The 21617-nt window shown below is 40.9% G+C and overlaps 3 protein-coding genes across 3 annotated transcripts in view; 2 read left to right on the top strand and 1 right to left on the bottom strand.

Moving 5' to 3' along the window:
• The window catches only part of me3 (malic enzyme 3, NADP(+)-dependent, mitochondrial), a 132467-nt gene that overhangs the window by 54507 nt on the left and 56343 nt on the right, over positions 1-21617 (top strand). The window lies entirely within an intron of this gene.
• On the bottom strand, positions 7368-11472 carry tmem182a (transmembrane protein 182a). Its single transcript, XM_085765502.1, has 5 exons — positions 11062-11472; positions 9576-9699; positions 8415-8513; positions 8181-8318; positions 7368-7862 (listed from the first exon to the last, which is right to left on the bottom strand). The coding sequence occupies exons 1-5, from the start codon at positions 11218-11220 to the stop codon at positions 7636-7638; spliced, it is 747 nt and encodes a 248-aa protein (XP_085621628.1). The 5' UTR covers positions 11221-11472; the 3' UTR covers positions 7368-7635.
• slc67a2 (solute carrier family 67 member 2) lies at positions 13849-21224 on the top strand. Its single transcript, XM_085765492.1, has 6 exons — positions 13849-14198; positions 15561-15648; positions 16126-16169; positions 18256-18385; positions 18465-18674; positions 19412-21224. The coding sequence occupies exons 1-6, from the start codon at positions 14112-14114 to the stop codon at positions 20284-20286; spliced, it is 1434 nt and encodes a 477-aa protein (XP_085621618.1). The 5' UTR covers positions 13849-14111; the 3' UTR covers positions 20287-21224.

Genomic DNA, 21617 nt, shown 5'->3' with positions numbered 1-21617 from the left:
TGTGTGAACAGACTGTTTTCCTTTGGCTTTTATTTGGGTCTTTTCATTTGACATTCACTGTCTGTGTCTCTGTCAGATTTGCTGCATGTCCATGAACTGTGTAGTTAACGTTTTCAGCTGCAACACCTTGTATTTTTGCAGTTAAACCCTCTTTTTTCTCTTGTTTCTTTACTTTCCTCAAAGTGCTTTATCTGCTAATCAGAGCCATATCACCGCAGTGTACATGCTGTACGTTACCTCGAGCCATTGAGATTTCCTGTTCTTGTCAGTGCTGTTTTCTTTTTCTTTTTTTCCATATAAATCTGAGCACAAGAAGTCTCTTTGTGCTGTTGTAACTTTTGCGAGACGTCACCTTTGTTAATATCCAGCCGATGTGACTCTAATGTCTGTACAGATGTAGTTCAAGTGTTAATAATAGGCCCGTGTTTGCGTTGCTGTAATTTCAATACATAATACATCATTTTCATAAATGTTACTCTAATGAAGTGAGGTTGCATATTAAGCAACTCTTATGAATTCACATGAAGAGTGAAACAAAGACAGTAGAAGTGATTTGAATAGCTACATTAGAATTGTATATTCGTTTCTATTAGATATGGTAAATAGTGCTCGTGCCGGTTTGTTATTTTTTTTAACATGTTGGCATATTTAAGGGAAACAAATATGACAATGCCCTCTTGTAAAATGGCATTAATATACATGTGAGGAATTATAGTTCAGCAGAACGGAACAAGAAATATTTCTGTTGTGCTGAAGAATGAGAGGTTTAAAGCAGCATGAAGTGAATCTGTGACCAGGGATGTAAAGAGACAGATTTTTTATTCCCTATAAATTTATTAGACGTTATAGTTTAGTTTATAGTATCCGATCTCTGTACTATGAGTTATGGTTATGGACGTGTTAATGATGTTGAGAGAAAAAATAATAATTGAATCAATTTAGTAAAAATAAATCTATATTTTTTTGTTTCCCTTTTGTGAAATAAAAAAGGTTCACAAAAGATAATAAACCTCAAACAGCACCAGTTACCACCTTTTTTTCTTTCATTTTTCCTCAAAATGACTAAAGCTCAAAATTATGGTGTAAAAATGTCAAACAATTGTTGGTGTTTATGCAAATAAATACTGGCTATTTATTGGATTTGTCTGCTCATTTTAATGAATAGTCGCTTTGCTGCTTTTTAAATGTGCATTTTATAGCTCGGTAATTATAAAAGACAGTTTCAAATGTTTGCACCACAGATGTGTTGGAAAATCATGATTATCTAATTAAGAAAACAAAATAAATCAATCATGTAACCAGCCAAATGAATTGATTTAAAGCTATAAGTTAACAAAACAAGACAACTGAGTAAAAAAAAAAAATGTGTGTCACAATAATGACATTTGTAGGTAATGTCATTTCACATTTCAGTTTGACACCTCCTTAAGTCTCACTTTGTCAAGTAACAGTGGGGACAGACTGTCTGTTCACGTTGGGATGGAGAAGGTATACGATGCAGAAAACCTCAAATGGCTTTGAAACCCTGACGCCCGCCTCAGCAACACCCTGTGTTACAACGCTGCATAAGAAATGATATGCAAGCTGAATATTTGAATATTCATGACCAAATCCAACGGCTGTTTGTACTGTAGCATTAATTAGTTGCTCGAGGGGGAGCTAAACCCAAAGAAGAAGCCTGAAGAAGTGCTCGGTGCTGAAACACCAGCAATCCTACAGAAAGAATTGAGAAAGAAAGTGAGAAATATGTGACTAACTAACTACACACTGGGTAGGCTATGTCAGTGCTGAAAGTTTTCACTCGTGTGTTTAACAATCAACGGGCACATAAAGAAGCAACAAAAAGCAAAAGGCAACAAAGCAAATGGAATAGTTGAAATAATCTGCTATAGTCTAGACTTGATCAGAACTTCTCTTTGTTTAGGAGTTGTGGATATATATTATATATATAAATATACATGTCTGCGTGTGTGTTCCATTAAAAGTGTGTGAATATTCAATAGGTGAGATGGATGAAGAGTCCCAATCATCTCCTACACGGTTGCCCCGGCAGTTAAAAGAGGGCCGCTGAGAGGAGTTTCACTGTGAAAGACATTAGCATGCCTTTGAAACAAGAGACCTTGAGTATGAACGAGGGCCATCCATACACACTTTGGTATGTAATTTATATGCACAAACTGAGGTGTGGGGCCAGAGGATGTTGGAGGGGCAGAAAGGAAGCACTCAGTACAGGTGTAGTTTTCACCGGCCAACAATGTAATAACCATTTTTATCCTGCCAGCGCCTCTTTACACATCAGCGAGTTCCTCTGAACTTACAGACTCCACTGAAACAATCTCACCGCTCAAAAGGAAATATACGAGGTGTGTGGATAATTGGATGCCCTGCTTGTACGTCTTCATATCTCCTCAGTGATCTTGAAGGAAGACGCTGCCTCATCAAAGGGACGTTTCAAGCCGAGCGACAGTGAAAAGTGTTGATTTTCAGCTGTTTGTTTGAAGACCTGAGTTACTTTTTGTGGCACTGCCACCGGTGACCTATGCGCTCAACTCTCTGAATTATGCATGGTGATTATACGACGTAGTCCTCTGAATTGTAAATTCTCACAATTATACAGCCCATTGTCTATTCATTATTTCAAAACGAATGGGAAATTATGTAAAACTATCTCTAAAGAGGAAAGCAGCGTGTAATATGACTTGCCATATTGTTCATGCAATTCAAATACTTTGCTTTTTCTGAGAGTTGAAAGTAATCAGATTTAAATGAAATCTGACTTGCATGTCATGTGGGATTATGATACATTTGGAAGATAAGCTATGATAACTACACAACGTGCCACGAGGTGAGAGCGCTCAGGCAAAGAGTGTCTTCCAATTAACTTAAACCTCCCTCAAGGTTAAATATACAAGTGTTGACTGAGAGACGAACCTATCTTCTCCTCTGGACCAGACGAGAAACGGACCTCAGCCTGTCCCGTGGTGTCTCCTTGTTTCTGTGTGGACTTTGTTTTCTGATGATTTCTTCACACAGAAACATATACATATACAAAACATATACACAAACAGGTTCCTGGCAGAGATGAGAAAGTTAGTTTAAATACAGAAATAGATTTGCTTTCCACTTTGAGGTACACACTGCATGTGGCATACTGTAGGTAGGGATGACCAGATCCCAAAACAACAAATGTGGGACAAAGACATTTTTTATGTTGGACAAGGTGGGACAACCAATGAAAGGTAATCTAAAATGCTGATAGATTCAGACTTAGTCCTGAAAAATAATTACACAGACTCAAAGATTCAATTAAACTATTGGTGCTTTCACACTCCAAATGCAAGCCTGCACAACAAAGTAGAAAACGTCCGTGCAGACATTTTGAGTGCCAGTAAGGGCGCTGACGGGATGTTAACTCTGTCAACATGGGAATTGAACCCACAACCTTAACATTTTTCAGTCTTAGAACAAATATTTGTGTATTTCTGGTGTTTGTTTCAAAAGTTTGTCCAATGAGGGGTCCGTGGTCTAATTTGTGTCAGTTTAGGAGTCCTTAATGTAAAAAAGTTTAACCCTCCTCTTGTGTTCAGGTCACCAGTGACCCGTTTTCAGGTTTTAAATGCATAAAAGTACCATATAAATTTGTTTATTGCATCAAGGGTTTTTGACTTTGTCAGGAACCTCTATTTGAACAAAATAAAACCAACTAAAAAAAAAAAAAAGATTCATCAACATCTGTGATGTTAGGGTCAATTTTGTAAGTGCAAAACCAACCTTTTCATGGATAAGGAAGCCTAACAATGTAACCAAGAGATGAGAAACAAAGTGAATGATACATAATTGTTTTTAGCGTGTTTTACAGCTGATTTAAAACACGGGTCAAAACTGACTCTAACACCATGGATGGTAGCAGAAAGTTACAGTAGCACAAGACGAAGGTTAAGAACTCAATGCGTGCCATTGTATGCATTGACTGAATTGTGCTTTGTGTCATTATTAGTAAGTATAATCAGGATGTAATGTGTGTTGGACCTAGAGCTCAGTCAAAATGTGGGACATCGTCTCAACATGCATGACTTGGGACAAGGGATGAAAATGCTGCATCAACACAAAGTAGGACACCTGGTCACTACATAAAGGCCATTAGTCCGAACATATAACTCACAAGCAAGTACTCACCCAGTCAGAAGTAGAGGAGCTTGTGTATCCTGTGCCGTCAGTGTCGAGGACCTCAGACTGTGAAACAACTCCTTTCTGGTGAGCTTCATCTTGCTTCCTCAGTGACTCCTAAACTTTATCTCGTTATTTTTAACTTGTATTTTCCGCACTCTGTCACTTTTTTAAAGTCACCCTCAGCTCAACAAAAATGTGTTTTGCCTCTTGTTTCTTCTCTTGGATCTTTGACCTTCACTGTGCAGAGTGACGCGTGTGCTCTGAGTTTTTGACGCTCAGTGACACGTTCATTTGCTGAAGGTGAAAAGTTTCACTTTGCTCTCCTTAGATCTCTGGTCTAACACGTGATTCTGTGGCATCACGGTGGGTTTGGAGTCGGTTGTGGTTCAATGTGCAGCTCATACATAGGACACATATATACACACTAGTGGACTTTTCTATGTAGCAGGAGATATCTTGTGTCATTTCTATAGGTTGTGGATTGTTCAGTGAGAGACAGGGAGTACTGTAGGTACTGTATAATAATGTAACTCCATTAAATGGGAAACTCGTATCAGACACTGATTATTATTCAAAGCGCAGCACTTACTGTCTTACAGTAGCAAAAAACCTCTGGAGCAATCCTTCAACTTCATGATGTCTCTTTGTTTTGACATGAACCTCTGTGTAACTTTGAAAAGTGGAATACAAATAAAGATTATTTGTCATTCTCAGTGATAAAGTCACAGTTTTTCTTGTTTTTTTTTTTCAATCTTGCAGTTTCTTTTTAATTTATTGTCATTGAGCTCATTTGGCTTTAGACAAGAAGATTGTGCTTTTGCTATAATGTCAGGTCCTCATTGCATGAGTATTATACATTGTTCGTCTCATCTATTCTATTCTATTCTTTTCTATTCTACGGTTGTCTGCCCCACTTTAGTTCTGTTTTGTTCTGTCATTGTCTGCTCTGGTCTGTTCTGTCTCCACAGTCTTTTTAGTGCAGACATTTTCTCTCTTTTTTCCCCCCGTTTTTCTTAAAGAGCAGTATCTTGCGGGGCCTTGCCCTGGCTGCAGTATGTGCAGACTGTACGAGCCGGGAGTGAGAGCACTGCTTCCTGACCTCCTCCTCCTCTTCCTCCCCCTCCTCCTCCTCCTCCTCCTGTAGAAGTGTTACCCTCTCATCCTCTATCTCCCCTCATCCGCTATTCTCCTCCTCACCTCCTGCCGCACTCCATCCCTCTGCTGAGCACAGGTATTTGTTTAGGAATCTCTCGGTGGAAATTATACTCCATCTCCGGCGCTCCCTATCAACACACAATTATCATGGGCAATCATGCAGAACAGTGCTGAATTCAGCTGGGACTCCCACTCTGATGACATTACTGACTGCAAGGCCTGGGCGTCTTCTGGAGGTAGCTTGCTCCTTACCTGCATTAAACATCTCTCTCCCTCTCTCTCTCCCACACCCCTCTCTCTATGACTTTCTCACCCACGCTCTCACTATGGGAAGAGAAATGATTAAACATTATTTTTTATCTTATTAGGATTTCATTTAAACCAGGAAGTCCACCAGATAAGAAATCTCTCCCCCAGGGCAGACTTGGCTGAAAGGACTGGTCCAAACCTGAAACAGCAACAATCCTGTGATCTTTATTATTTATTAGCATCTGACAACCTCTGTGGCCTCTTCCTGTGACCTGCTGTGGTTTTACCTCAGTGCACGGCTGAACTGAAGTCTGGTGCGGCCACTCTCACATGGACAGCAATAAAATAAAATAAAAAAATTTTGGGGGGGGGAATTTGGAAGCATGAATCTCCATCATGAGAGTCTCCTGTGACGGCAAAGTCAATCTCACAAAGTAATCAATGCCTTACATTGTGTCGCTCTCTCCTGCATTCGAAGGCAAACCGCAGATGCATTTCCTTATGTATGATAAGTATATTATAAACCTCAAAAGGCACAGAGTTTATACAGACACATGAGAATCGACACAGGAGTCCATTCAGATCCTGATCAAATGCTCCATTCATGAGTGAAATTACCATCCGTCTGTCAGCCAAGGTGTGAATTCTTTCATCTACAGATCCTACCTCTGAAGTTGTGATTAAATGCATAACACCACACACACTCCTCACAGACTCCAGATAAGCAAAATGGGATTTCTGCCTCTCAGGTGTTAAGATTGTGTTTGAGTCAAGTGAGACAACAGTGCCATCTTGTGGCGGGATGGTTCAACCCAGGCCTCTGATCTCGTTACATAGAGAAGTGCTCATACTACTAATTGATTTGTTCTCTTGATTGGTCACTGCTGTTTACCTGATACACTGTTTACGTTTTGCTATGAAGATGCATCTGCCACTGTCTTCTAAAAAAAAAACACCTGGATTTAGTGGTGTTAATGATAAAATTATTTATTAATGTTTTATTTTACACTCGTCTTCATCACAAAAATTGTGTTTTTTTAGGCCTACTAAAGCAGATATAATGTTATATTAGAATCTCACAACACACTTCATAAATCACATAGAAAATGGACCAGTATAACACATAATAACATGAAACATGAACATAAAACAGATACATAAAAGCACCATTAAAAAAAGTACTTCATGCTTCAAGCTTCACTTATAAACAGGATGAAAGGTGCTGAACCAATAACGTCAAACTGGAACAATATGACCAAAAAACCAGCACAGTTTCAGAATATGTACAGAATTAGTTGAATAATACTGCAGAAAAAGCAGAAAATATGAAGCATGATACACTACACAATATTTGATCATATTACAAGATAAGTCTGATGATATTCCATATTCTTCTCATAAAATGCTATATAAATATGTTGTTCTCCAAATGTAGGTAGAAAATAGTTTACAGTGGACATTTTAAAGACATAATCAGTATATACATGTATTTATTATCTGATTTTAAAGATTTACATGTTCAGTTTCAATGGATGACGGCAAGTTGGAAAATAATGAGAGACTAAGGCACTGGTGGTTTTGCCCTTTTAATTGATTTATTGGCGATAATAACAAAAATATAGGACATCATCAGCCTTATCCTTTAAACTGAATATAGAAAAGCTGTGTTTGTTTCAGTGTATATATACAAAATATAAAAATGATCATGCCACCTTGTGATCTTTTCATTATGCACACTTTTTGTTGCTTTTAAACCAGGGAACATATTCCCATGCAATCAAAAATATGCCACAACGGACAAAAAAAAACCCTCATTAACATTCAGTTTCAGCTAATTATACATAAAAAATATACTCGTAAGTCTCATAGCCATAACCAACAACATTATGTCATACACCACAGGTATTCAAGCCTGTTAGATAATTTATACCACTAAGCTTCCACAGATTCCTGTTTTTAAAGGTAGACAAAATAAAGATAATGGTTTAAAAAAAAGGTGCTCTAAACATCTCAGGATCACACCTTTTCCTCTAACCTGCTGCTGCTGGTGGTGGTTAAAAACTAGTGATAGTGAATCTGGATGGTTCGGCCGATGAGGAGGAAGAGGAGGCCGGCCAGGAGGCAGAAGAAGATGCCAATGGGGGCAAACATAAAAGACAAACCATAGGTGAGGGACAGCTGGAAGTCTGGACACACGGCCGTGCGCTGGTGCTCCACGTAGACGTCCACCACGTCCAACACCTGCACCCACAGCACGTACATCACCACCACACACAGCAGGAACACACCTGGAGCAGAGAGGAGCGACACAAGCAGAGATGTGAGACAAAAACCCACTCATATAATTTTTTTAATACATATAAACCAGAAGATCCTCAACACAAGACCAGTGGAAGAGTGAGATTATAAACACAACACTGTAAAATTACACCAGTTCTCCCTCTGTTCCCTCTGTCATATTTACTGCGGCCACTAGATGTCGCCTTAAGAAAAATGTAACTATTTGTCTGTGTTTTCTTTTACTGGAGGACAGTCTCTTCTGGAAATGTAGTTGGGTCAAAGTGTAAAACAGTAAAAGAGTGGATTTAACCATTTTCGAGTCTCACCAGATGTCAGTAAGAGGCCTCCGCCTGCTTTGTACAGGCGATAGCTGGCGAATGGAGCAGCACAGATGATGACGAACCCACCAAGCACCACAGCTGCCACACCAATCAGCATGAAGATGCTCCAGAAGCCTCTGTAGACTAGAACAAACAGGAATATTATTATAGCCAGTTGTACAATAAGAACCAGTGAAATGAAGAGGAAATCTCTGCAATGCCATTTTGTGCGACACTTACTTATGGCAGAATCATACTCTGTGGCATTGTGGGTCTGGTGAGATATAGGGAACGGGAAGAGGTAGGCGTGCATGCACACTTTGGAGTGTGGCTGGTTTGCTAAAGAGAGAGAGAAAAAATCAACAGAGACAAGAAATGAAAATGTAATTGTGCAGGTTAACAGACACAGTTGGCAGTAAGAGGACATCACTTACAAATACAATACCATTACATAGCAAAACAACTCAAAACCTCCCTCCACTCTCATGCTAAAGAAGGTCAAATGCATTGCATGTTATTTTAAAAATGATTTTAGTCATTTTCAGATTTTGTCTTTGACTGCAATCCCTTTTGATTTTGTCTAAATCTGACAACGCAGAAATGAAAAGATCTCCTCTAATGTTTTGATTTTCCTCCCCTGCCCTTTTCTCTCTCTTTTCTTCCACCATGTGAAATTCCTCAGACCCTCACAAGGTCCCTCCAGCAGCTGGAGGCTCTTCCTGACAATGAACCACCATTCAAAGTCTCCGTCAGAAAATAGACGACGCACAATCATCTGACACACGACCAGAATAACATCACATGGCACTTTTTCTAAAAACTCACTAGAGAGAGTTTGTGCTGTTTTGTCATCGAGGCAGCAAATCAGAAGCTGATATTTATTCTGCAGCAGAGACGTAGCAAACGTTGCCATGTGACTCTGGTGAAGTAAAGCACTGGAGGAGAACTGCACTCACCAATCATAAGATCAAAAAAATCGCTTTTACTTCTCTCTCTTATCTATAGATAAGAGAAAATATATGGCTAATTGGTGTGTTGGTGTTGACAGTAGACCTATCTCATAGTAGTGACCCTCCCTAACCCAATATTTATTATAGAGGACGTCAAACACAGGGTGCCAGCAAAACATTTCTTTGTCTATGAATGACCTCATGTAAATTCATATTGTGCATAGCTCAAATAATAATATACTAATTATAATTTACCACATAAATGCTTTTCTCCAAGTTCAGTTATAATAAAGTTAGAGGAAAAGAAACAAACTATGAGAAGAGACCCATGGCTGCTTTTACAGTAAGATATTCTTGTCATTCTTCAATGTAAAGTGATGGAAACAAAGAGAAAATAAAGCTAATGTCAATTTAGCAAAAGCATTAATGTGATGTTACATGTCTCACTTACTGAACCAGAGCTTCCATAGCAAGTTGGCGTCGTCCATGTCGGCTCCAAAGGAGCACCTCCAGAAAAAACCCTCATGGTACAGAGTGATTTGTTGAATGTCGTCCTGCACAACCACATCTCCACTCTGGAAAGATGAAAATAAGACTTGTTACCGAACATAAGAGGAATATACAACCTACAGTACAGGGTGGGTGGGGCATTTCATATGTTGATCTGTTGATGTAAATAAAGTCTGTGAGAGCAGGTGTACGGTGAGCGGCCACATGCGACTTGGCAGCTGCTGATTCAGGTCAAGGGTCGAGCTGAGCAAGCACTTTTGACCTTATTCAGGTTTGGTTTAGGTGCCAAGTGAGCGTGCAGGTCGAGGATGTTCCCAATCAGGAAACATTCATCATTGGTGGTCACTATTTTTGCACATCAGCGAAATAACACAACCCAAATTACCTGTCACATCAACCATGAAGAGCTCAGAGCAGAGGTTTTGTACAAGATCTTACATTTTCAAATCACTATCTTGTTGAATTATATTGCAGTGTTAGTTTGTTTTCAAAAATCCAGATAGATCCAGATTCCTGACTAGGTCAGTGTCTCCCAAGCCCCCAGGGGTGAGGACTTCCCCCAGAAGTCACAGCATAATAATCTCTAATATTTGTTATTTGTGACGAAGGATCATAGACTGAAATTATGGCTTTTAAAGGGACACAAGTTGTGCAACCAGTGTTATATGATGCAAACAATGAACTCTCCAAACATAATTGAAAACAATTCTGATTGGATCCAGCAGCTTTTTATAGACTGATATCCTCTGTTATATAATACACTCTAAAAATAATACTAAATAGTTGATTCGATTGAGATCACATTGCTTTACTATGCTGCATATGCTCAGTACCAGTTTGGCTTTTTATTGTACTGATATCATTTCCCAATTCCAATATCAGTGCGTACTATGTAAAGCAAAGTATGCTCTACTCGGTGATATTTAATCCAGTGCCATACCGCTGGGACTAGTGGTATTTGTACTCCAGTTATAGGGGCACATGGTACAAGCGATGTCTCAATCACTGCATAGCTGCACACATGCTACATTAAACAGTGTCTGATTACACAGCCAGGTCCTGCAGGGATGTCTCTCTCTCTGCCCTGCAATTTATCCGCTGGGAGAATGACTGCAGCAACTGATCACAGTTTCCAAAATAGAAGAAGCATGATTCTAGTTTAAGAGCTAACTATTATATTAGACCTGAAACACATGGGTGAAGAGTGAAACTTCACAACACACCATTTAAAGTTTAAATACTAGCCTATATAAAAAACAATGGAGTTACTTTGTGTATTTTTGCCCCTATATAGCCTAGAGAAACAACAACAATCGCCTCATGTCAGAGTTACTACAGTAATATCAACTTGAAAACATGCAATCACTAATATTGAGTGCAGTCAATGATATCTGGCTATACTCTTCACCTCCAAGTCCAACACCCACCTCTATGGTCACACCACCGGGGCCAACAGATCCGTCAGGGTTTGGGTGGCAGCTCTCCGAGGCCAGCAGCCAGTAATCAGTTCCAAAAGAGAGGAGGATGAACACAGCTGCCAAAGCCCCGAAGAGGCCGGCGAAAAACAACGCCACACTTAGCTTCATGGTCCAGGATTGACCGGCCGCTCCGCTCAGCTTCTTCTGGATGCCCAATAATCTGACTTTCCCCTCCAACTACAGTAAGTGCATGTGACAAGCAGAGTCACTCCTCTTGCTGTGTATTAGATCCACTGAGTGAGACCAGTTGTTACTCTGCACAGCTGCTTTATGTCGGGTTAATGGATCTGGACTCCTCTCCTGTCTTGTCCTGTCTTGTCCCCTCTGTCTGTCTGTCTGTCTGTGTTATGGGAGGACAAGGTTGTGCACATGACTCCTTTGGACCATCCACTGGGGTCTGTAGCCAGCCCCCACACAACTCCCCCAGAGTTATTTTTGGGGTCTGACTGAGGGCGGCTGTGGGATGAGTGTGTGGAGCAGTTGGAGAGTGTGAGAGAGAGGGAGAGAGGGAGGGGATCATCGCAGAAATAACCGGTGGCAACTGGACACCCAGTGTCTGCACGGGAATGTCAAGGCAGGGTGAGAGCGAAAGGACAGAGGAAAGGTAAAGTATCCTGTGACACCCTGTCCAAGGCTTCTGGCTCAACAGGACAACGTGCATATAAACACACACACACACACACCAGGACCACTTCCTGTAAATGGGGGTGGTTAGTGTCAATTACTGAAAATGGTTCAATTAGATGCCACAAAGTCACAATGTCTGAAAATTTACACAAAACAACACTGAACATTTTGCATCTAGCAAGTTGTCAAAAAAAACACATTTTCTGTGTTAACTTCTCGTTGTTAAAAGCTCCATGGCCTTCGTTTAAAAACCACTTAAGGTCAGTGATCATTTGTGCAGAACTTGTCATATGACAATTCAAGGTGCTTGATTGATTTTTATTTCACACACGCACACGTCATCTGAAAAAATCTTACAAACATATTTACATTAGTACCACAGTGACTGTGTGTGTGTGTGTGAAAAAGCCCAATTTCTCACAGATACATTAACACAACAGACAATAAATACAATAACTCACACTAGGACAGACACACAACAGACGTTCCCAGCTTTCAAATGCAACTTTGTGTGTGAGGAAAAAAACAAGTCAGGACACAACGGTTAAGGGGAAGCATTGGCAACAATTGTCAGGGCAACATCGGTGAAGGGAAACACAGCGCTAGTGCCAAATTACCCACCCGTATACATGACCAATCAATCACATACATTGACAATAGTTGTTTTGTTTTTTTTAAAGTTTTTCTTAAAGATTGAAATACAGCGTGCTTAAGGCTGATATTAAAGAGGAATCCCAAAACAAAGCCTAAACATCACAAGAGTACAACAAAAAGCTCATGAGAACTACATCAGTCCTTCGACACTCACAAAAGAAGGCTAACATAGAGAAAAGAATAGCCATGACACTGAGCAACAGAGAAGATGTTTAATGTTTTCTCTTATACCAGAAAAACAGCAGTGACCTGGATCTCATTTAAGCGAGTACAAAGTCCATTTATCATAGGACTGGAAACAGGATTAAAAACGTATTTTGTGGTTAGTAGCCTAGAACTCAGTGCGAGTTGGTAGGAACTGCAGGTTTATTAGCATCTATGAGGAACATTTAGCAGTGAACCTTTATGTAGACACCGACCAATTTACACACTGATGTGACTCAGGGCCCCCCTCAGCCACAAGCTCTCCACCCTCATCGACTCTGTTGTGTGTCTGCGTGTGTGTGTGTGTGTGTTTGAGTGTGTGAAAGAGAGAAAGAGAGAGAGGGAGAGAGAGTAAAAATTCAGATCAGTACTACATCCAAAATCACTTTCAGTTAGATTTTGGACGCCTCATTTTACTGTGGCTGTTTTACTGGTTTTTAATTAAAATGCCTTTTTTGTTTTTATTTATTTAAAGTTATTATTGGTTCCAACAGAAACAAGGCTGCACTGCTAAAATAACTGAAACAACTCTGGACATGACAAAACAATAATGTAGATAGGATTTCTTAACTTGTTGGATCCTTGTGGTGACGTTCTTTCAAAGAATATAGCCTAGAAGACATACCGTACACTGCTATCTGAGCACTGCTGACATTAAAGTGCAATATTTACACAAACAAACCTTCTTAAATTATTTGAACAGAACAGTTTTTATGTTTTATGGACGCTCCAGTTCGTCCAGCAGGTGGTGACAGAGAAACCAAACATTATAGCTCATCCACACAACTGAAGACCAATTAAAAAAAGAGAAGAAAAAAATCTTGAACTTTTTATGTTTAGTCCATGCAAAATCAATATCCAAGTTATTGCTATTAGCCTAAATAGTGGTTAATTGGGCGAGAAAATGAAATTACCCTGAATGGTGTGATGTGATTACGAATTTGTAATTTGTTTGCTTTGCACTTATTTCTTGAGTTCATTAATCTTTATCAAGGAAAACTTGACTTGCCTTTATTATTGGTTCTAGGCTATGACTAAATATTTGTTTTATTTTGTATTTTTTTATACACTGATCGATATTCAACAGAGAAATATTACATTTAAATATAACCAATTACTGGAACAATCAAAATGAAAAACATCATCTCTGATATGATAATCGTATGCTTATGAATAAGGAATGCCGTCGACTCGGATTTGTGACGTCAGTGGACGAAACCATGTGTGTCTTGCAGCGGGGAGGGAGTCCGAGCAGACGACACCACACTACAACACAACAGCGAGCGAGTGCTGGCGCAGGACGTATATTTGCTATTTGTTTAAAAAAAAAATCTGCAACATTTTCATACCTGCTTCATCTGAACAGACGGTAACAAACCTGGCAACACACCGACGCCGTCTGTCCGCGAAACCCCCGCCGGGGACGGAGACATCGTCCGCTTTGGTTCATTCAACGGTGGAGCGGATGAGCTCTTCCGCGTTGGCTGCAGCCGTGACAGCGTCACAGCGGGAGGATGAACGACCAGAGATGTAGCACTTTAATTCAGAAACCAAGAGGACGGACGAGGATTATACAATGTATCTATGTGGTGGGCTTCATGGTGAGTAATATAGCTCCGTTTCAGCTGTGTGTGTGTGAGTGTTTATGTGTGACTGAGCTCTGCTGCGTCATAAAAGTCATGCTTTCATAATAACCCAGTGGTGTGATGCCAAAAAAATATTTCACAACAGCCTCAAGGAAGTCATGTTTACACTCTGTAGAAAACCTAAAATGTATGGAAATGTAACTCAGGCTATGTAACACAGTCAAATTAAAATAGGCTAATAATGTAAGTAAAAAATATATATCTGAGAACAAGTTTTCAAAATGAAGCAATGTAAATAATCATTTAGTCCTAATTGGTCCTAACCAGGGACTTAAAAAGATTTCAATACAGTCACATTGTCTTTGCTTTTAAAAGGTGAGGAAGCTGAACTCAGGTATTAGATTAGGCCTAAATGTATGGCTCATAATGTCAAAGTTTACATCTTATGTTATATTTTAATATTAGTTTTCTCCAATAGGCTATTTGATTATGTCTTCAGTAGTAACATCTGAAGTTCAATGGTCACCCGTTTAAACATACAGTAACACTGATCAATGTTACCTGTCATAGGCTACTTACCTGTAGATACATGTTTAACCTCTGAGCATGTAAGGGTTAGGAGTGTGTACCTATACTTCTACTACTACATGTCTGTATCTACAGGTAGGCTACATTAGAAATGTGAATGTGTACACTGGAGTTGCTCAGGTGTGTAGCCACTAAATAAGAGAGGCGTTAGAGAACATGGCAGGTTGTTCTGACACCTCTGAGTGTTGAGAGTCGCCTTTTCAAAGCACCACTGTCAGTAAAATGTGTTGCAAAGACAAACGGTGCAAGACAAAGGACGCACTTGAACCCCGTATGAAAAGATGTTGCATTTGATCTAAAAATTAATTTCTACAGACGGCGAGACCGACCAACATTCAACGTGTTTTTCAGGGCTGACCAGAGTCACTTTCCAGAAAACTTAACTCTACTTTTCAGCCTGAATAGCTCGCGGAATGAGCCTCTAATTTAAGGTGGCTCGGAGGGTCAGATTTTTGGCACAGGCAGCAGACAGAAATTGCTGGAACAGTAACGGCACTGAAAGTTTTAAGCAATTAGTGTAATAGGCAGTGGTGGAACATCGTATGAATCGCTGTGTGACTTCAATCAAGTGTTTGGCAAGAGCTGCTCTGATCTCAGCTATGCAGATAAACAGGACGAGCAGTGACTTTCTGTAGCTGCTCCAACTGTCCACCACCAAACTCTCTGTAACAAACACTCAACACTGGCTCCGCACTGTCTGATTGGTTTACACGTCCCGGTCAGTTCAGGGGGGTTTCTGTTGTGATAAAAAAAACCTCCTCCTCTTTTTGTTTTTTTCCTTTTCTCCAGGATTTGTTTGGGGTGAGCATGATCATCCCGCTGCTGAGCCATCATGTAAAAGCCCTAGGAGCCAGTCCCTCTGTGGCTGGCATAGTAGGTAAGGTGTGTCCATTACACTGAGTCGTCTATTTAACACACATAGCGGCACATGTAGCATCCTTAGAGTGATATATATAATAGTTGGTGCATATTTATAGTCTTACCACCAAGTAATTACCTGCTGACTAGAGACAAAAGGGCTGAAACAGTAAGTCATGAATTCAATAATCAACCATATGAGAAATACAGAGAAGTGCAGTTGTACACTGGACCAAAATAAATTTGAATGGAAATTTGAAAATTGTGGCTCAATTTTCTGTCATTTCTGTCATAAACTTGAAGCCAAACAAAGTAAAGATAACTGGATGATATGATACACCAATTTGTTGCAGAATAATGATGAGCAGTAATGCACCAAGTGTGTGTATGATAGCAATCATGTCCTACTGTCGAATGTTGAGCTTTCCATCACACGATGTTTTCTCTGCACTTTGTATAACCGATATGTATTAAAACTAATGTGAAACTGTTGCAGGATCTACATATGGGATCTTACAGCTCTTCTCAAGCACAATAGTTGTAAGTATTAAACCTGGTTCCTCCCCTGTAAAACCGTGCATCTCTCTGTCACTAACCGTCTATTCAGTCCCTCCGTGCTCGACAAGGCATGCTCACAGTTAGAGGCCGAAACGATTGCATTCCATGTCATCTCTGGTATTTCATGAGAACAATAAACACTGGCCGTTTTAAGTTGATTGTGGTCAAACAATACGTCCTGTCTTTGGATATTCACACACGCTGGCTACTCCCAGTTCGCTGCAGATCCACAAATATCACTCACCTCTTTCACAGAAATGAATTATTCACTCATCTCCCGGACATTGGGCAGACTCAACATTAAGAGCGTTATAATGAAATATGAAAGCCTTAATGACTCTGTAACAGTACGGAGACTGTGAAGTAATTAACTCGAAAACGAGCATGTCATCTGACGTAAAGATTCTCAGCTTTTCCGCGGCTGTCTCCTGCCGTGCACAGCTCCTGAAATTGGTTTAATTCTCAGGGGTCATGCGACAAATTAAACAGATAAGGAGTCATCTGTTGGCTCCCGTGTGCAGACCGGTTGACTCCTGATAGAGGAGGGGATACATGAACAGCTGGGTCTCTATGATAATCCCACCCAGCTACATCCAGAACACAGTAAACTCAATTGGTCCTAATTTCATTATTTCATCAGATGGGTGTGTGTGTGTGTGTTGTAAAGAGAGAGACAGGGCGAGAATCTAATAAAGGCTTGGGATGCTTGGTTAAGAGGAAATGCACAGTTTTTGAATTTCTTTTTTTAGTCACCTGATCTTTCACACAGACATCCACCAAAAAAATAAAAAAATAAAATCAGTTTATCACTCCATAGGTCAAAGATCAGGCTTTTATTTATTTATTTTTTCCAAATCTTTTTATTGAGGTTTTCCAACAAGATGACATTAAGTGATATCGTACAATATGGGAAAAAGACATTCACAACAATATGTCAACAAAACCCCTAAACCCAGTCCCACCCACCCACAAACCCACCCACTTCAGGTCTGAACCACACTGGGACAAACAACACACACAACACACACACACACACACACACACACACACACACACACACACACACACACACACACACACACACACACACACACACACACACACACACACAGGAGAAGGAAGATAAAAGGAAGAGAGAAAAAAATAATAGTAATAAAATAAAATCGTAAATAAATGCTACCTATAGTATCAAAAATCCTTTGCCAAAAAGTCGTCAATTTAGGGCACGACCAAAACATGTGATAATGAGTAGCAGGGGATTGATTACAGGCATTCTATGGAGAACTTTACATTGAATCAGGCCATGACGGGCGCAGATGGAAGAGGTGTGGACTAAGTTAAGAGCAGAGGTCCATTGCTGATCTGTCAACACCATTGCCAGGTCATTTTCCCATGCGGTCCTGGTTAGATTGAGAGAGTCAAAGGCAGTCGACCAAAGAAAGTTATACAACACTGAAATACATTTCTTTTGTTTGGGGTCCACGGCCAGTAAGGGATCAGGCTTTTATTTTCATTGGTTTATATCTCTTGTTGTCAGGGGCGTAGCACCAAATTCTGGGCCCCGTACACTCGTAATGTCAGTGGGGCCCTATCCATGCCAGTGCACGAAGCGCAGAGTTGTTTTTGAGGTAAATTTATACAAAGCCGCCAAAGCGTGTTTCCATCGGGGGCAGTTTTTCGGCAAGCAATCTCTTTTCGGCTCTGTACTGGCTTTGCATTTACCTTGAAAACAACTCGTAACGTTCTGTTATTATCTCATATCATATCTCTGCCAATCTAAAAATAGCTTGCACCGACAATTAAAGGTAACAAATCTACTCCTAGGGATTATGGCATTGGGCCAATTTGTTGATGTTATCAATTATTTGAAATAAATTATGACACCAATTAATTTGGGGGGGCAATTCATTCAAAATAAAAACATCACACAAAAAAAAAATAATTGCCCATGCTTGTTGTGGCACCAGCTCCACCTGCCCAGATGTTTCTTCCAGAGATAATGATAAAAACTGCAACAGGTTCGATTGTTGTTCCTGGTTGAGTTTCATTTCCTGTGTGTGTTCGGCAGGGCAGCTGGAGTGACGTGGTGGGACGGCGGTACTCTCTCCTGACGTGCCTGCTGCTCAGCGCCCTGGGCTACGGCCTGTTGGGAATGTCCACCAGCATCGCTCTGTTCGTCCTCGCACGGATCCCTGTGGGTGAGTCAGGCCACCTCCCAGAAAAATATGTCATGAAATTGAGTTTTTCCACTTATTCCCTTCCTGTTCTCCATCCCAGGGCTGTTCAAGCACTCCCTGTCCATCTGCAGAGCCCTGCTGTCCGACCTGGTGTCTGAGTCGGAGCGCCCTCTGGTGATGGGACACTTCAATGCCGCCTCCAGTGTCGGCTTCATCCTGGGCCCCGTGGTTGGTGGTTATCTCACAGAGCATGAAGGAGGCTTCTACACCTCCTCCTTTACTTGTGCCGCTATCTTCCTTATTAATGCAGGTGGGTTGAATATGTAGTCCATGTTAAGACCAATTAAGTCACATTGGCTAAGGGGGCTTTTAAAAAGTCCTTTACCCGCCTCCTCAACTCAACTTAATGACGTACTAACAGTGAACTGCTCTCAACTGTGTGTTTTTTTATAGATAGATAGATAGATAGATAGATAGATAGATAGATAGATAGATAGATAGATAGATAGATAGATAGATAGATAGATAGATAGATAGATAGATAGATAGATAGATAGATAGATAGATAGATAGATAGATAGATAGATAGATAGATAGATAGAGATTTACTGTATTGTAATGTGTCATGTCTGCCAGGATCCAGATCTAAAGGTCCAGTGAGACTTTTTTTTAAAGTATATTTTTGGGGCTTTTTGCCTTTAATTGATAGTATAGTCAAGAGAGCCTCTGCATATGGGGCGCCTGCTCTACCCACTGAGCTAAGCGGCACCCAAGACTCTTTAAGGCGTTTGATGTTATTCTAGCAATTCATTTCCAAAATGATTTCAGATAAAACAAATTAATCCATGTGAAGTAAATCTCCAGTACAAGTTTTACAGTCACTGACAGTTTGAAGAGGCATCGTGGTGAATGTTATCTAATATAAATAGGAGTATAATTTGTTTTATTGAAATTGTTAAATTGTATTTTTCTATGTTTAGATGTAACTAACACAATTTGAGATATTACATTTTTTTTATTATAAGGTCTTATGTTTGTCATTTCCAGGACTGGTGTGGATGTTGCCGTGGAGCGAGACACTAGTAGTTCAACGTAACGACACCAACTCCAGCAACAACACCAGCAATCGCTGCCATGACAACCACTGCAGTAAGTCGGTGCAGAACGGCTCTCACACAAGTAGAAACCACACAGTGTCGGCGGCGGCGGCTCCAGGCGGCGAGCCGGGCCCCGCCGGGAAGCATCCGGGTGGCGTCAGGTGGAGGGAGGTGCCGGTGCTGCAGCCGGCCTGGAGGCAGCTGTCGTCGGTCGGCTCCAAGATCCACATGGTGGCCTCCTCCGACATGTGGGACCTCTTCCTGGTCCGTCTGTTGATGGGAATAGCGATCATGCTTTACTACAGCAACTTCTCTCTGGCCATGGAGGAGCGTTTCTCCCTGAAGCCGAAGGTGACGGGCTATCTGATCAGCTACAGCAGCACCTTGGGCGCCCTGGCCGGGTTCCTGGTGGGGCCGGTCACGCAGCTCTACAGGAACAACATGCCCGACCTGCTGCTGCACTCCACCGTGCTCACCTGCTCGCTCATCTCCCTCTACGCCGCTGCGCCCAGCGTCTGGCAGGTGCTGCTCACCTCCACCTTCTTCGCCATCTCCACCACCATCGGACGGACGTGTATCACGGACCTAGAGCTGCAGAGAGGCGGGGTGCAGGCCAGCGGGACTCTGATCGGCGCCGGGCAGTCCGTCACCGCTGTGGGTCGCGTCCTGGCTCCGCTGCTCTCCGGTCTGGCTCAGGAGTTCAGCCCCTGCGGCCCCCCTAGTCTGGGGGTGGTCCTGGCTCTAGCAGCGGTGGGTTTACTGCTCATCAGGATCCCCAAATGGGACGGGAGAGGAAGGACAAAAACAGAGGAAAAAAAACTCTGAAGCTCAGTGCAATCGATTGAATTTAAAAAAAGAAAAAAGAATTGACAAACAATGCACACCCACCACTCAGAAGTGCTCTTATCTTGTAGGTGGCAGACTCACAGTGGAAGCAGTGTATTAACCACTCGAGCTTGTTTCCTTTACCGACAAATTTGTGAGTCAAGGTGGCTCGTCCCCACCGGCACTGTGGTCCTTCTCTGAGAGAAAGGACTCAAAAATTCAAGAGCAGCGCTGAGAGCGAGAGCGAAGTCCAGGGCTGAAGCGCGATCAGATAGAAACATGAGGGGCAGGAACTGGCACTGGCACATGTTGCTGGTGACAGCTTGATTGGAAACGATGTTAACTTTGATTTTTATTCTAACCCTGTAACCACTACGTTGTCCAAATTCCCTCAATTGCACGAACCGAAGGGGAAAAAGGTAAAAGTTTCACCTTCTTCCCTTTTACTTTCCTGGCAGTTACACTTAAAGATGTTCAGAGATGAGATGAAACTGTGGAGGCAATTAACTACCTGTCCTGAACACAACATTTTTCCACTGTAGGCGTAAACCAAGCTGGTTTACACATTTTTACCTCAATACCAATTGTTTTTTGTTGTTTTTTTGTTTTCTAATACACTGCGTCAGAAATGGTTCCTAGGGTGGTATATGAGCAAATAGTTGCTCTAGTCTTTGACACTTGAATTTTACAGTTTTGTCAGATTTGAGATTTGTTAATTTATCTTAGGATGTGTTTTGAGTTGACATTTTAAGAAGTGATTTGTTGTTTTGTTTTAAGTTGAGTTGCAAATGTACTATGGGCACAACTGTCTAAAAAAAAACCCCACCACTAACTAGTCTAGAAGGAGTATGGTGTAAAATGTATGATATGTAAGATGTTACTGAGAAGGATTCAGATTCATGCCAAAAAGTCACAAGGAATAAACAATGTTTTCTATGTTGGAGTCTGTTGTGTTTTCAATCGTATAACATTAAAGTCAGTGCTGCAATGTGCATGTTGACATCCATCTATGTCATAGTCAATACACCCATCCCATCTTTCTAGCTTTTTAAGTCATATTCAAAGTTTCATCGCATCAAATCACTGAAAACTGTTTTTTTATGTAATATAGAAAATTTATTACAGAAAACGGTAACTAAGCGGGCCCAGACTTGTGAGATCCATGAGCGTAACAGACAAAATCCAGTACTTTGTACTGAACAGCGATTTGTTCCTCATGTTCAACTAAAAACGGACTATTTACAGAACATGCATCCTCATTCACACAGCTATGACACACAGGAGGTGATAAAAATAGAAGAAAAACTAAAATATTCACAATAAAATAAGCA

This window comes from Trachurus japonicus, chromosome 21, assembly GCF_045865225.1.
Source record: "Trachurus japonicus isolate A0001 chromosome 21, Traja_1.0".
Lineage (NCBI taxonomy): Eukaryota > Metazoa > Chordata > Actinopteri > Carangiformes > Carangidae > Trachurus > Trachurus japonicus.
This window is presented reverse-complemented; position numbering and strand designations above follow the sequence as displayed.

Bases quoted from the DNA above. Each gene is read 5' to 3' on its own strand.
- slc67a2 (XM_085765492.1), top strand. From the start codon at position 14,112: ATGAACGACCAGAGATGTAGCACTTTAATTCAGAAACCAAGAGGACGG. The intron at 15,649-16,125 runs GTAAGGTGTGTC...AAACTGTTGCAG, and splicing joins CTCTGTGGCTGGCATAGTAG to GATCTACATATGGGATCTTA. The intron at 16,170-18,255 runs GTAAGTATTAAA...TGTGTTCGGCAG, and splicing joins TCTTCTCAAGCACAATAGTT to GGCAGCTGGAGTGACGTGGT.
- tmem182a (XM_085765502.1), bottom strand. From the start codon at position 11,220: ATGAAGCTAAGTGTGGCGTTGTTTTTCGCCGGCCTCTTCGGGGCTTTG. The intron at 8,514-9,575 runs GTAAGTGAGACA...CTCTCTCTTTAG, and splicing joins GCTATGGAAGCTCTGGTTCA to CAAACCAGCCACACTCCAAA. The intron at 8,319-8,414 runs GTAAGTGTCGCA...TGTTTGTTCTAG, and splicing joins AGAGTATGATTCTGCCATAA to TCTACAGAGGCTTCTGGAGC.